The sequence below is a fragment of the Thermobia domestica genome, chromosome 2 (genome assembly GCF_964235325.1).
Source record: "Thermobia domestica chromosome 2, izTheDome1.hap1.1, whole genome shotgun sequence".
NCBI lineage: Eukaryota > Metazoa > Arthropoda > Insecta > Zygentoma > Lepismatidae > Thermobia > Thermobia domestica.
The window spans coordinates 341,809,797-341,824,176 of NC_137455.1; the positions used below are offsets into that span (position 1 = coordinate 341,809,797).

The 14,380-nt window shown below is 36.1% G+C and overlaps 1 protein-coding gene across 4 annotated transcripts in view; it reads left to right on the plus strand.

The window, feature by feature from the left end:
- Tsp97E (Tetraspanin 97E) overlaps nucleotides 1–5,017 on the plus strand; it is a 75,081-nt gene extending 70,064 nt beyond the window's left edge. For all 4 annotated transcript variants that reach the window (XM_081749199.1, XM_081749196.1, XM_081749198.1 and 1 more), the window contains one exon: nucleotides 644–5,017. Coding sequence is in view for 2 of the 4 variants with exons in the window: in XM_081749196.1 (XP_081605322.1) it covers nucleotides 644–739 (96 nt within the window). In the remaining 2 variants the exon portion in view is untranslated. The remainder of the gene's footprint in view (nucleotides 1–643) is intronic.
- Nucleotides 5,018–14,380: the final 9,363 nt, after the last annotated feature.

Below are 14,380 nucleotides of genomic sequence, written 5' to 3' on the forward strand. Positions count from 1 at the left end.
CCAGCTCGCGCCGTGTGGACTTTGTGGTGGACAAACACCGTGCTCGTGGGTTTTCTCGGGGTTCTCCCGTTTCCTCCCACTTTCTTCATTCCACCATTTCACTCATCTCTCATCATCACCGTCTCCTTTAGCCTAACCGGCATAACCGTGGAACGTAAAACTTAAAGATTTCATTTCATTTTCATTTATTCATAATACTCTTAATTTCACGTCATATTGATAATGTTTTAGTTAGCACTTTTATCAAACCCCATTAGAAATAGAGTGCCATTACAATACGCAGAATAATAATAATAAAAGATGAAACAATTAGTATACTTTGTAAGGCTCCTACACGCTACATCGGAAGTGAAGATGGGGCCCTCTAAGTGAGGCTCCTGCCGAGGCCGTATACACTCCAGTCCGAGACTTCATATGTACTACTTCGAGTATTAAATTCGCACTATGAAACACTATGAAACAAACTCACTTCTTTAGAAGTTAGGTACTTGTTACTTCCTGGTATGTGTTCTACGATCAGTTTTAAGGAACAAAAATGAAGCAAATTTACAACAAATAAATATGAACGGTAACCTGTGAATACTGAAATGAATGAAACCTTTGTATTTCCATTTATTTTTTTTTAATTGTATTTTCTTTCTAGGTTGTATCTGCTGTAATTGCTTATAGATTTCGCAATCAATTTGATCCCAGAGACAAAGCGGCCAGTGCAATTTTTCCTAGGAACGGCTTGACGTAATCTAGTATGTACTGGAGTGAAGCGAGACTTGGTATGTATATAGATACAACTTAACAGAGCTACGATAAAGTGGCCTATAATAGTTCGTAATGAAGACTGTTAAAAAGTCTTTTCTTTTAAATGAACAAGAGGGTGTTAACTAGGTGTAATAATTATATGTGATATGTACATTTAGTTGGTTATAAGATTATTCTACAGCTCATTTCATTAACGTGTTGTTAAGTACAAACTGTACGAAAAGTCTGGATGTCTAATGTTGATTCATGTCTTAACTGTGTCATTGTCTTACTGTCAATCACAAGTCAGGAATTTTTCTCTTTTAAATACAACCGTAATCGCTGGAAATGTTCACTGCAGCTAAAGTACAGGGTGATTAAAAAAAAAAAAAAAAAAAAAAAAAAAACCTCACGGATTTCATTTGCTGTTTTTCTTGAGGTGTGTTCGATATTACTCGAGATGAATTTAAACCAGTAAACATAGTCCCATAAATCTCCCATCCTTCCTTGATCATTTGCCACAATCCGCATAAAAATCGGGCTTCAGTTAGAAAATTGAGATCAAATGAAATAGTGAGTTAAAAAAAAAAATCACCCTGTATAACAGTTCTGTAGAGAATTGTTTACAGTACGTTTAAAGTTAGACTTGCCCTAATTATTTTATATATAATGGACCAATTCAGCTATAACTTCTTATCGAAACATTCCATATGAGTCAGATGTACTATTACGATATGTTATTGTGTTAGGTTGTTAAGGATCTTTGTAAGATTTGTTAAATATAATTTTCGTGTTTTCATTTAAAAATAAATAGATAAAAATCTATTCTACATTGCAGTGAAATTGATTTGGTCAACAAATTTAATTATCTTTAACATTGTTTCCAGAAATAGCTCTTTTTACAACAGTAATTAGTTTACTCCTGCCTTGCACATTTGATGTCTTTTGAATCTTTCCGTGAATGCTTTTCAATCGACAAATCTAAAAACTATAAAATTGATAATATTACATTAGTTAATGTGATGTTTTTTCGCTGTAATACCATTCTAAATAGACTGTTGTGTGTTTATTTTTTTATATTTAGAAAAGGCGAAAAATTCCTGACGAATGTTAACTTTCGTAGCGGGTATCAATGATCACCACATGTTAACTGCAAATTGTGCAGTTTTATAATTAAGTATTCGAGTATATAATGGTAGGATTAGTGTGCAATAAATTAAAGAAGTTTGAAGAACGTTCTTGTAGATCTTTAATTTTTATTACCCGTCAACTTCGTAAGTATACTTTTGGTTCTACGGCGATTTTATTTAAGGCGCATATTCCGTATTCGTAAAAATCTTAACGATTTTGTACGAAAATAAGATCAGTTTGAAAACGCATTGTTATCTACAAGTGTTTTGATTGCCAAACTGATTGTTTCAACAAACTTACCTTACAAGTTAAGTAAGGTTGGAGAAGTAAGCTTGTACCAGAATATGTTCAAATATGATAGCTTACAAATGAAACCTACATATGTTAGAAAATTACACACAAAAATTGTTAATTTTTTCTTATATAAATTAAGCCGTACATTTTTAGTAGTTACATGTATAAAGTTCTTTTTTTTTAAATAATAATTATTCTGATCAATTTGATAATTTAGAATTAAAAAAAAATTAAAGAAGATCGGAATATGCATAAAGCATAACAGTAGGTACAGATGGGATAAAAACTTGTTTCTCGTATAAAGTAACGTTAATAATAATAATAATAGTCCAGTTATTCCAAATTTAATTTAATAATTTGACAGTGGTTCTAAACGAACAGGAAGAGTTGAAGCTTTGGAATTGTAAGCATTTTTGCGAGAATCAGAATTTCCTTTGGCTTATTCTTATTTATCAAATTTAACCTTTGGTTATATTATTTTCATTTCATTATTTAATTTTTTTATATTTCGCAATTTGTATTGAAAATGGCTCAGAAAACACTCTTTGTGGGGAAAATGCAAATAAAATTTTCATAAATACCACTGTAAAATTATCAATTGAGCATATTTTATAATTTCATAATGAAAAACTGTCTAGGGAACATTACAGTATTTTCTCAAAAATTACATTAAATTTAAAATTGTTTCTATTCAAACTAAAGTTTATAACAAATATAAAATAACTTCTCTCTACAGGATGTTAATGAATGTCATATCATGAATTTAATTATTTCTTATATCAAATGCGAAAAGAAAAAAAGTTCTAACGATATGGGTCGGAAAACGCCTCTTTTAAGAATTATAACCGCCGAAAATGTGAAATATCACGTTTTAAAACGTCTTGGCTTGAAAACAATGGGATCTATCACAAGCGCTTCGAAGAATTACATAGGAGCTAGTAAATTTTATAATATAGTAATTACATAGAATCATCTCCTAAATTTATAATAAGAGGTTTGTTACATAGAATCAACTCCATTATTTATGAAAAGGGGTTCATTAACATCCTAAAGAATACTTGTAGTCTGATATTGATATTTTCCTAGTGTAAACTTGGGTAAAGATATACGTGACAAAAGAAGAGTAAGTAATTATGCTAAAGTGAAATAAAGTGCTCTCTAGGTGATCAATGTATAAGTTAAAACTTCAACTATTCTTGTTTGTGTATTGCACCTAAAGAAAATTAATTCCGCTTTAGAAATGAAATTCCTGTGTGGATTATTTGTCTTACAAACAAAATACATTCTTCAGGTATTTTAATTGTGATTTGTTTCTGCCCAATTTTTCTCCTCACTGTTTAATGTATTCACACTTTTTAAGATTTCAACAAGTGAGCATTGTCTTTTATCCGTGACGACGAACCATTTCGGTCTGAAAGTTTAGTGTTTTTCAGAATGTGGTTTTTATTATCCGTAACCTTCTTCGTTGTATTGGTTTCCATATTCATCTAGAAATATTTAAAAAATAATAAGATTTGGTGATTATATTGGACACTTCCATAAGAAGATAAAAATGTAGTAGTATCAAAAGAAAATTATTTTATTATTTTGGTCTTCTGAATTCTGATGTAAATTGTTTGCAAATATTGTGATATAAGGTCAATATTTATCTATTTAGCTATATATATAGATATAGATATAAATTGTAATTGTACTATAAAGTGTGTAAACATTTGTTCATTACTGCAAACTAGAATATTGCATGACAAATTGAAATATAATTTGTCTAGTGGTGTTGCAGTTTTTTCTTTTGTTTTAACTTCCATATTCTCTGTCAATTGCACTATTTCTTCTTCCTCTGTTTCTTTCTACCATCTTTCATAATGTAATTTACTTTCAAATAGCAACTTACATATATTTTTTCTTGTTCTCTTCCCACATGAGCTAATACTTCCTCCCTATTGGCTTTTCGTACCACCTAACTCCATTGTAGCATTCCAGAAACTTCCTTCTTCATAGATGTTTCGTAATACCTAATAATAATTAGTAACATAATACCCAATACCTAATAAGTACCCAGTAATACCCAATAAGTAACATTTCCTCGCACAATAACCCTGAAATAGTATTACAGATATTTCAGCCTGTGGAAGACCTAGTGTAAAGTTACGTGATACAGAATTGGGATGGCCATGTTGGATTTATAATACATCCGGATACCACCCAATACACATTCTGTCGGAACATAAAAATTTTATTATTCGAATATTTAAGTCATCCCCCATATATATAGGGATAAACCGAATATTTGAGCGTGGAAACAAATATTTTCACTTAGGAGCTTAGAATGACAAATGTTGAAAATGATCAGTGTGGAATCATTGCTGTCTTATTTTAAAATAATTATATAAAGATACAGAACGTTAAGAATCCACGCAATTACCTTTCACACCTAGAAATAGCTTGTTCTCACCATTTGTGTATGTATCCTACTAATATGGCTGTTTGAAAAAATAAATTGCAATCTAGTAAGAGCTTACTGTGTATTCTAAAAGTAATAGGTACATAAAAATCTATGTTTATAACTCCTTTTAGAACAATGTATATTACTCAAAAGTGTGCCTTCGGTAAATTGCATGTAGTTCAAAAAAAGTGTCTGTTGTTCCTTAAAAGTACCGTAATAATGTTGTTAAGGACCAGAACTGAAGTTTTTCTTGAATATTTTTTTAATTTTAAATTAAGGATTTTTTTTTGGTTATAAATCATGTGATTTATTGATGGGTTATCATTGTTAATATTGTTTTGTAGATCATTTTTAGTAATGTTTGGACTGTAACGTGACAACTGTATTTTATGTATAAATATATGTTGGAAATTACTTTATTGTTTGCATTTACTCCGTTCGAAAACTCCTGTGTGCCAGCTAGTTCTGTAATAGTTAATTGAGATGCTAATTATCCTCCGGGATCACCCGATTTCGAAAAGTTTCTGGTTTGATAGAAATAACGTGACACTAGTGTAAGCCGTTTATGGCATATGGTGCCATCTATGGAAGAAATAGTGTATCAAGTTTAACTGTATAGTTGCATAAGTTTGTTGGAGCCAGTCATTTGAATCAGTCGCTGTGCGTTGAGCTCGCATACTGCATGACAATGCGTCAGTCTACGCGGCTGCTGTAAAAGACTGGCTTCGAGGAGATTCAGCACCCATCTTATAGCCCAGATTTAGCACTGCAGCCCTAGCAAAAACAGCCACGTTGACTGCGACTGATTTAAATGATTGCTTCCAACGAACTGACGCAACTAGACAGTTGAAAGTGTATGATTTCTTCCGTAGATGGCACTATGTCATGAACGGCTTATTAACAGTGGCGCGATATTTGAGTGTTAAGTCGGAGAGTGTTGGAAATACTCTCATAGCGCGAGATAGTGCGCAGGTCTTAATGGATTGGAAAAAAGTATCAATCAGTATTGTGAAACACACTGCCACCTGACACATATCACAATTCTCAACTCCCACGGTTGTCGCTCTTAAAACGTTCCAGCGACGCATAGTACTAACTAAATTTACATGTAACACCGCTCCTTTAAGTCCGGAATGGAATGCGACACATATCCTGAAAAAGAGTCAGTCCCAGTTAAGTTCCAGATGGATTTCCACCGTCAGTCATCAATAGATTCGGGATTTCTGGGTCTGTAAAGTTAACATAGGAATCCATACAAAATACAACATCTAGGCATTCCCTTGATGTTTCTTTCTGCTAACCTTATGTAATACAACCATACTATCTATAAAGCAAGTATGGCACTATATGCCTCCAGCATTCGAACAGAAAAGACTGAATTTGCTTTAAACCAAAGGATTGTTATTGAAAACACGTTGGCAGCATTTACAGAGAACAATCGAGTGCAGATTGAGAAACAGAGCACGAGAAGTACAGAAAATTTTGCTCACTTGACAAAAGCTCTCATTATAGTTGGAACATGTGTTAGTGTCGATTGAGTCAAAACAAATAATTGTGAGGGGAAATTCACGTTCCCGATGCTTCGTCTAAATAACCAGCTTGTAAAAATCGTACCAAATCAAGTTCCTGAACCTGGGAGCGCTGAACTGATAGATCGTGAACGACTACAATGCCAGGAATCGGTCACGGTGCTAGATGTTCACATCACTGATCAATACTAGTGTGTCAGCTACGTGGCAAATGAAGGACTTGTACTGCCTGAAGAAATGCACATCCAGTGGTTGAATCTTTCGTGTACATCCTCCAGGAATCAGCATCTTCTTGAAATGAACATATGCGGATTTAATGTTATTTTTTTGTCGTAATCTTTTTGTTTTCTCTTTTCCATATGCTCCCGAAGGTAACTGCTATATTCCAGCTAAATGCTTGGCATCATCCTGGAACATTCAGACTCTTGTGACGCGTCTTCGTCCATAGCGTTACACTATATTCAGATTTGCACAAAGAGACGTCAAGGAACTGCCTAGACGTTTTATTTCGTATAGATTCCTATGTTAAGTTTACAGGCCTATCACTCCCGAACTCATTGCTGACTGATGCTGGGAATCCATGTGCATCTTAATTAAGACTGGATTTTTCAGAATGTGTGTCGCATTCCGCCATTCTGGATTTAAAGGAGCGAAGTATTACTTGTTAGTTCCTATTAGTGCCATTCGTAGATAGTTATTTAGATAAAATTAAAAGATAGACATTACAGAGTCGTTAATATACGTTTTTATGTAGTTTAATCATGTGAAAATTAATATTGTAAATGTCTTCACTGTTTATTATAACAAAATCAGTGACTTTTCTATAACAGAATGTAAATATCAACAAGAGTCGATTAAACCTATTGACTTTTTATTTATATCGAAATATAGCGCCTTAGATTCTTGTTTTATAAAACTACAAATTCTTCTTCTTTTTTTTTTTTTCGGATACAACTTGAGAAGATTTGTGCAATCATTCAACTTGTAGATTTTCTACAATGACCAAGATTTACACAGTGAGCAGAGAAAAACGAATATATGGAAGTTCGCCGTGACCATAATTCTGCAAACTATGGATACTTTAAAATATCAAGTACCCTAATACTTTCGACAAGTGGACACTTTCAAATATCCATCATCAACATTAACACACCAAAACCATATCCATAAAGAAATAAAATCGACGGAAAGTAGGGAATTCGTATTGTTATGCAACCGAAGCTCTTTTTGTCTTCACGAATTCTGACAAAGAATTTGAGGCTTAAAATATATAAAATGATTATCATGTCTGTTGTGCTGTATAGTTGCGATACATGGTCGCTTAGTTGTAGATAGAAACGCCAACATTTTTAAAAAGAAAACCTAGAGGTGAATTTTCGGACTCAAGAGGAACGGGAATGGCGGAAACTTCATAACGAACTGCATCGTTTACCTAACGTTGTTAGGGTTATTAAATTTAGAAGGCTCGGGTGAGCAGGTCATGTAGTCAGACCTTTCAAAATTTTAGTGGAAAATTCAATCGAGAAAATACCATTAGGAAGACGCAGATGGAAGGACAACTCGCAGAAATAGGAATGCAAAGTAGAAACTAAGGACAGAAGTCAATGGAAAGCTTTTGTGAATGCTGTGTATTGAATCTTCGGGTTCCATAGGCCATAGAGTAAGAGTTGGTTTTGAATATGTCCATATGGATTTTTTTTATTTAGTGCTGAAACCGAAACGGGGAATTAGAGTTACACAGTCTACGAAGAAAACTTCCTTTTTTGACAAATTACAATAATTTAATTTCATACAAATGTTCATTTCCCAACTATTATAACCAAATGCAAACCTTCCAGTTTGTTTCTTTCGTTTTTAGAAGTTTTAAACAGAACACTCCTTTCACTATTTCAATGAAAAATAAAGATGGCGTAGTGAAAGGAATATTTCTGGACCAATGTTATAGCTATATGTGTTATGTATAAACCTCTTACGAGAGCTTGAAAACTATGAAAAATTAAAAACAAAAAGGGAGTGTCGGTAGTCCTGTGTTCTTCCTAGTGATCTAAGATTCCAAAAAGTAAGCTGGATTCGTGCATTTCAAAAACATATTAAGACTAAAATGTCGAAATGCACTTAGTCTGTCGTTAATTCTACGGACACTCCCTAGTAATACTGTGTGTAGTGGGCATAGATTGGTTTGTTACTGAGACCCTATGGAAACGTCGGGTTTTCGAGAAAACATTTTTCCAACTATCTGAGCAATCGAAGAGAATCGTTCTGACATGAAGAGGCAATGATGTATTCTTTATTTTTTCTGCTGTTTTTCCAGTAACACCACCATTCCGTCCCATAGAACTATGGTTTCTAGTCAAATAAATGATACGTGGTTTTCACAGGCCTCTTTTGAAATTAACACCATTCAGGGAGTTCTGCAGAGACCGAAACAATGATAGACGGTGCTAGGTCTGGGCTATACGATGGATACATTAAAACCCCAGCCAAGTTCACTCAATTTCTGACGAGTCGTTAAAGATGATGCGGTCTGGTGCTGTCAGCGTGATATACAACATCCTTTCTGTTGATCAGTTGTGGTCGTTTCTTTTAAAATGCTTGGCGTACTCACGCTAATTGTCGACAATACATGTCTGAGTCTATCGTTCTACCAGGTGGCAGGACTTCGTGATGTACGATATCCTTCCAACCCCACCAGACAGACAGAATAACGTTCTTCGGCGTCAGTGTGGGCTTTATCACAGCGAGTGGAGCTTCTACTCGGTTCGACGATCTATTTCGCATATTATTGTAGGTTACCTACCCTCTTTTCATCACTCGCGATCAACTACTTCAGAAATGGCTCGAGTACATTACGTTTCAGTAGAGATTCGCAAATAGAAATTTGATCGAATAAATGTTTTTGAGCCAGATTATACGGCACCCAAATATTGAGCTTTTTGTAGTTAGCTTTTTCCAAATGGTTTAACAATCTTTGACGATGAATATTTAGGTCGTTGGCAACGTCATAGCTGCCGGTTGTGCTCGACCTTTGCCAGAATATCATCCACTTTTACTGTGATTAGTTGCCCACTGCGAGAAGCATCTTGGACATTGAAATTTCCGGAACGAAAGCGACTGAACTAACTTTTGGCTATTGCTTTTGATGACGTATCTTGTCCATAAATAGTGTGGTGTACTTTTCTTTTGGGGTGTAAAATTTAACTCAGTTAGCCATAATGTCATTAGCAAATGTAAACAAATTATCTTGGCAAGAGCATTGGCTAACCAAAATGCCTGTCACTGCTAAATAAGATCCACCTTTAGTTAAATTATGGAAACATGAATATTTAAATGATGTAAAAAGGGTTGCTGGTATATTTACAATGATTTATTAAAATATGATAAGACAAATTAAATGAAGTTACAAAATTAATAACTAATTAATGGTGGTAACAAAAGTGAAAGCTAATTAATTGAATATTTACGAAAGTGAGAATTAGATGGGAGACATTTCCTATTACACGGTAAGAATCTTGAACATTTCCTATTGAAAATGACAATTCAACATTTATCCATATTATAGGATAAGTAGGATAGTCACTTACAATACTATTCGGCAGAAAAAATCAGAAGATCCAACCTTTGATGGGCAGGAGAGATCCATCTCTATGTTCCGAACGATGGAGACTTCTTTAAAACAACTGCTTTGCCTCCACTGTACCAACTGGCCCCGAAGCAAATTTACGGCAGTCTTTTATATCAATCCTGTAACTGTGGTTAAATTCCTCTTAACCTATTTCTGTTGTGACCAACTCACCTACAGAAGTCACGTAGCATAGAACAATATTTAGAATTTTACTGTTAGGTGGAAACTTCTGGTCCCTTCTAACTCAATGAACATAGAGAAATAAATCAATCTCTCGTTTTTCAAGCTGTATGAAAAATATTTAAAATATATATAACTTTTTTTTTTCGACTGTGATTTCTACCACAATAGCACAAAGTTTCTTTGCGGGTCTGCGCAGTAAAATGTAGCACACTTTTGCGGAAAAGTTCACACATCTTCACGGCACTGATTGTAGAAATTCCTTTTGCATATCTATTAGTTTCAAATATCAAATTACGTTACGCCTGATCCACTGCGAATCATATACACAAACATCAATTTGTGCGCGAAAGGGTCGTTACTTTTTAGACGACCTGATATAAGAAAGAAGTGCCTGTAGTAAGATATTACCGGTTCCAGTGGAGTAGTTCGCAGATAGAATGGTAATATAAGTTTTCTTCAAGTCTGGTGGTAAGGTTTTGATGATACGCGAAGACATCAAATGCATTACTATGCGATTTGTTTGTTCTGGAACAAGCAGATGGGAAATTTGAGTGCTGCAGGAGTCAGGAGTATTAGTTATAGGAATCACGTAATGGAAAGACTATGTTAAAGATATACCACATTGACTTGACACCTAGTCTTCTCTTCCGAGCGCTGCTGTCGGCTGAAGGAATTGCACTCCCTTTCGCTAAGGATCTATCGCTTAGCAACAACTGAATCCTTACTGGCTCAACGTGTGGGTGTGTCGAGACTGTGAGCTTTAGTTCGCATTTTTGCCACGACTCAAGACATTTTGGCAGCACTATAGTACTTTCGTCTTCTACTCCCAGCGACAATTATTGAATGAAAGCGAATTGTTCTTTGCAATAGATCGATTACCTCGGCGGCCGAGTTCATTAATAGAGTCAATCCGTTAATATCTTAACGTGCAACGGTGGCTATCCAAATGGCGTGATCTTATTTACTGTCGACCAGAGTATTTCGTTGAGGCGAATAGAAAGAAGAGTTAAAGAGTTTCGCTATGGTTGGACACCATGAGCATTTAAGCGTGTAAATTAGGTTGGAAGCATCACAGCTCGCGAGATGGTAGAAAGTATTGTATCTTTGTAATCAGGATATTTGACGGTGGAATTGGTATTGTATAGTGTAAAGTTAGTTCTGCTTGTGCAGGAATAGGTAGAGTAAATTACAATCCGTTTTTCCTACTTTTAATACAAAATCCATTATAAACAGTATATTAGAAATATCATTATAATGCAAATTCTCTAAACTGGGTAAAAAGAGGTGACTCAATCAGGCCCAAGCAGCCTAAGAAAGGATCTCCACAGAGCTCCGAAGCAAGCTAGGTGGAGTGGACTTAGGATTCCCAATGCTCCACGCAAGCAGAGAGGAGGTCAGGAATCTCAGAGCTCCGAAGCAAGCTAAGTGACTGAGGTCCTAACAATGCTCCGAGCAAACTGAGTGGGAAGAGAGGAAGCCTAGAAGCTTTGGGTTAGATATTTCCTAGAGCTCCATGCAAGCTAGAGGGGGTGAGCAGTCGCAGACATACTTGTCTCCGAAATCCTCTCGGTTATATAGATGCCCCAGGTGAGGATGTGGCGCTGTTGTTCCTTCATCACATGGCCAGTGGTATTACTATTGCCCCTGTCGTCTGCAGCTATAGTAATCCATAGTAAGACGCACATCGTGATGTGCTTACATCACAAACATGTCGGTTGTTTGTAAACACAATCATGTGGGATATTACAATATTGAACAGATTTTGACTTGAGTTTCCGGCATTTGGTAGAGGTGTGGGACCTTTCAAGGGACTAGCTCTCGAACGAGGCGTGAAGTATATACTAAAAGATTTCAGGCCGCATCGGGAAAACAGTTTCTGTTTCAGATGAAATGGTGAATATGATACGCAAAACTCATTGATCGCTGTAGGGAAATTAGAAGTATATAGTAGCACTATTATTTTAGCTTTAGGATTTCACTTTTCTCCTCTCGTGAGCAGGCAGGATGGTGGATGCAATTTCAATGCACAGTATCAAGCCCTGCCCTCTAGTTTCTCACTGGAACCTATCATAACCACTTTTCAACAGGTGATTATATTATAGTGTGTGGAGTTTAAACGTAGTTATTTTAATTTATTCCTGGGCGGCGTCAAATGGGCTCTTAAGATTGTCTATAGAATGTGTAATTATTATAAAAAAGGGGGAGGTGTTTCTAAAATTACACCGAGCAGAAAGCTGCCTATCTTGAGAATAACGATTTCTGCCTTGCCACATTTCAGAAGAGAACCGTAGCTGCTTGTGGTGTAAGTTTACGAACGGTGCAGGGAATTATAAACGAGGGGGAAATTTGGGTGTTGATTCCCGTCAAATTCCCTGACTTCAGCCCTGTTTACGCGTATCTTTTAGAGATACGGTAGGAAGGCAATACATTACGAACACACAAAACAAATTTGGACCGTTTCCGCTCAACTAGTGGCCTTTGGTGTACGGGGTCTCGGCTTCGATTTCGGCAGTAAAGCCTTGAAAAATCTGAACACATTACAGCTATTCGTATCCCAGCTTCATGTCTCACATAGCCTCGGAGCTGAACAGGGACGCTAATCTTCAATAGACGAACAAATATAAATTTGGAGGAAGTTTCTTAATTTTTTTCTAAATCATTGTAATAATTAAAAGTAGCTTAGCTTAGCGTGCCATTCAGCAGTGAGGCTGTGTGATCCGATCATATGAGCTCTATCGGAATTTAAATCTGGGTCTCGCCCGCCAGAGGCGTACGCTAACCATTAGCACGAGGGAGCTTAATTAAAAAACATTAAAACTGAACTTTCGTTTGTTTGTTTGTTTAGTGCCTGAAACATACGTGTAATAAAGCAACAATCATTTAAATTTATGCATATAAGAGAAACAGCATCTATATCATACAAATGTATATACAATACATATTGAAGATGTTGGCATGCTACAATGTACTTGCATATAACGTAACTGCTTATTATAGACACCATAATTGTCTTTTTTTAACTCTTGAAGTCCAACTAAGAATAACTACATGTACTCAATAAGAACTTGAAGAAAACACAAGGTGGAGACGTGGAATGAAGGAAAATAAATATGAACGATTTCATCTTTGTTGCGTTGGTATTTTTATTCGTAAATCCACGAGCTGAAGCTTTCCCATCCCTCGGCCACTCATGTGGCAACGTCGGGTCGAGTTCTCTCGAGTGTTAGCAGACGATCCACCATCGGACTTATTCCCAACCATAACTATATAATAAATCCCAGAACTACTATTACCACTACTAATATACTTCCACTACAGGTACTTGTCAATTTAATACAAGTATATCAAAAAAGTGTAACTTACCAGATTAATATGGTGTATCACCTTTCGCTCTCAAAACATCTCCGATCACACTTGCCACTTTGTCATGCTCGTACCGCATAACTGAGAGCCAATAATTTGCCCTCTTTGAAAATCAGAGAGGTCGCCCATTTTAGTGTTATCATCTGCTCAGTTCATTGCAGACTGCCGTTCTACTGCTCTTCACATAGTACGTATACGAGAAAGGATCAGAAACTAAGGATACACGGCCGATATTTCTGGAGTTTCGTCTGTTATAGAGAAATGAAGAGTGTAATGATTTTCATTCATGGAGTTGGCAACTGTGCAGAGTTTCAGCCACCTGCCACCTATGGCGCTAGTTGTAAATAAATACAAATGGCGACTCGGTTGGAAAACTGGTCTCGTGAAGAAGTCCGCTCAGTTATTCGATTTCTGTGGGCGAAATAATCTAACCGCGGCTGAAATTCACCGGCAGCTAGTAGAGGTTTACAGAGAGACTGTAATGTTTCGTAAGCATGGCGCAGAATGATGTCGAAAGTTTGCGGCTGGTAGAGAAACACGTCACCGACGAGGAGCACAGTGGCCGACCCAACATGGCATCATCATTGACCACTCTCCCTACAGCCCGGATCTCGCTCCAAGTGACTTTCACTTGTTCCTGCACTTGAAGGAGCACCTCAGAGACCGTCGCTTCGCTTCAGACGAGGAGGTGGAACACTTCGTTACAAAGTGGCTGAACACGCAAGGACAGGATTTTTACCAGGAGAGAATCTTCAAATTCATCCCACGATGCGACAAGTGCCTCACCGATATGGAGACAGTCGTAAAAGTAACCTAATGTATGTATTATCTATTGGTTGTATGAAATATATACACGTTTCATGCAGATTTGTGACCTTACTTTTTGATTACCCTCATATATATACTCGAACGCCTAGGCTAAACTGCTTTACGCTAGAAACGTGAAATTTGAACAGTACATAGGATTTGTGACATAACATACTACGATACCACTAAAAAAGAATTTTTCGAAATTCGACGTGGGAGGGACGTACAATTTATGCTTTTAAGATATCTGTATCTCGGAATTCCTTAAGGTTA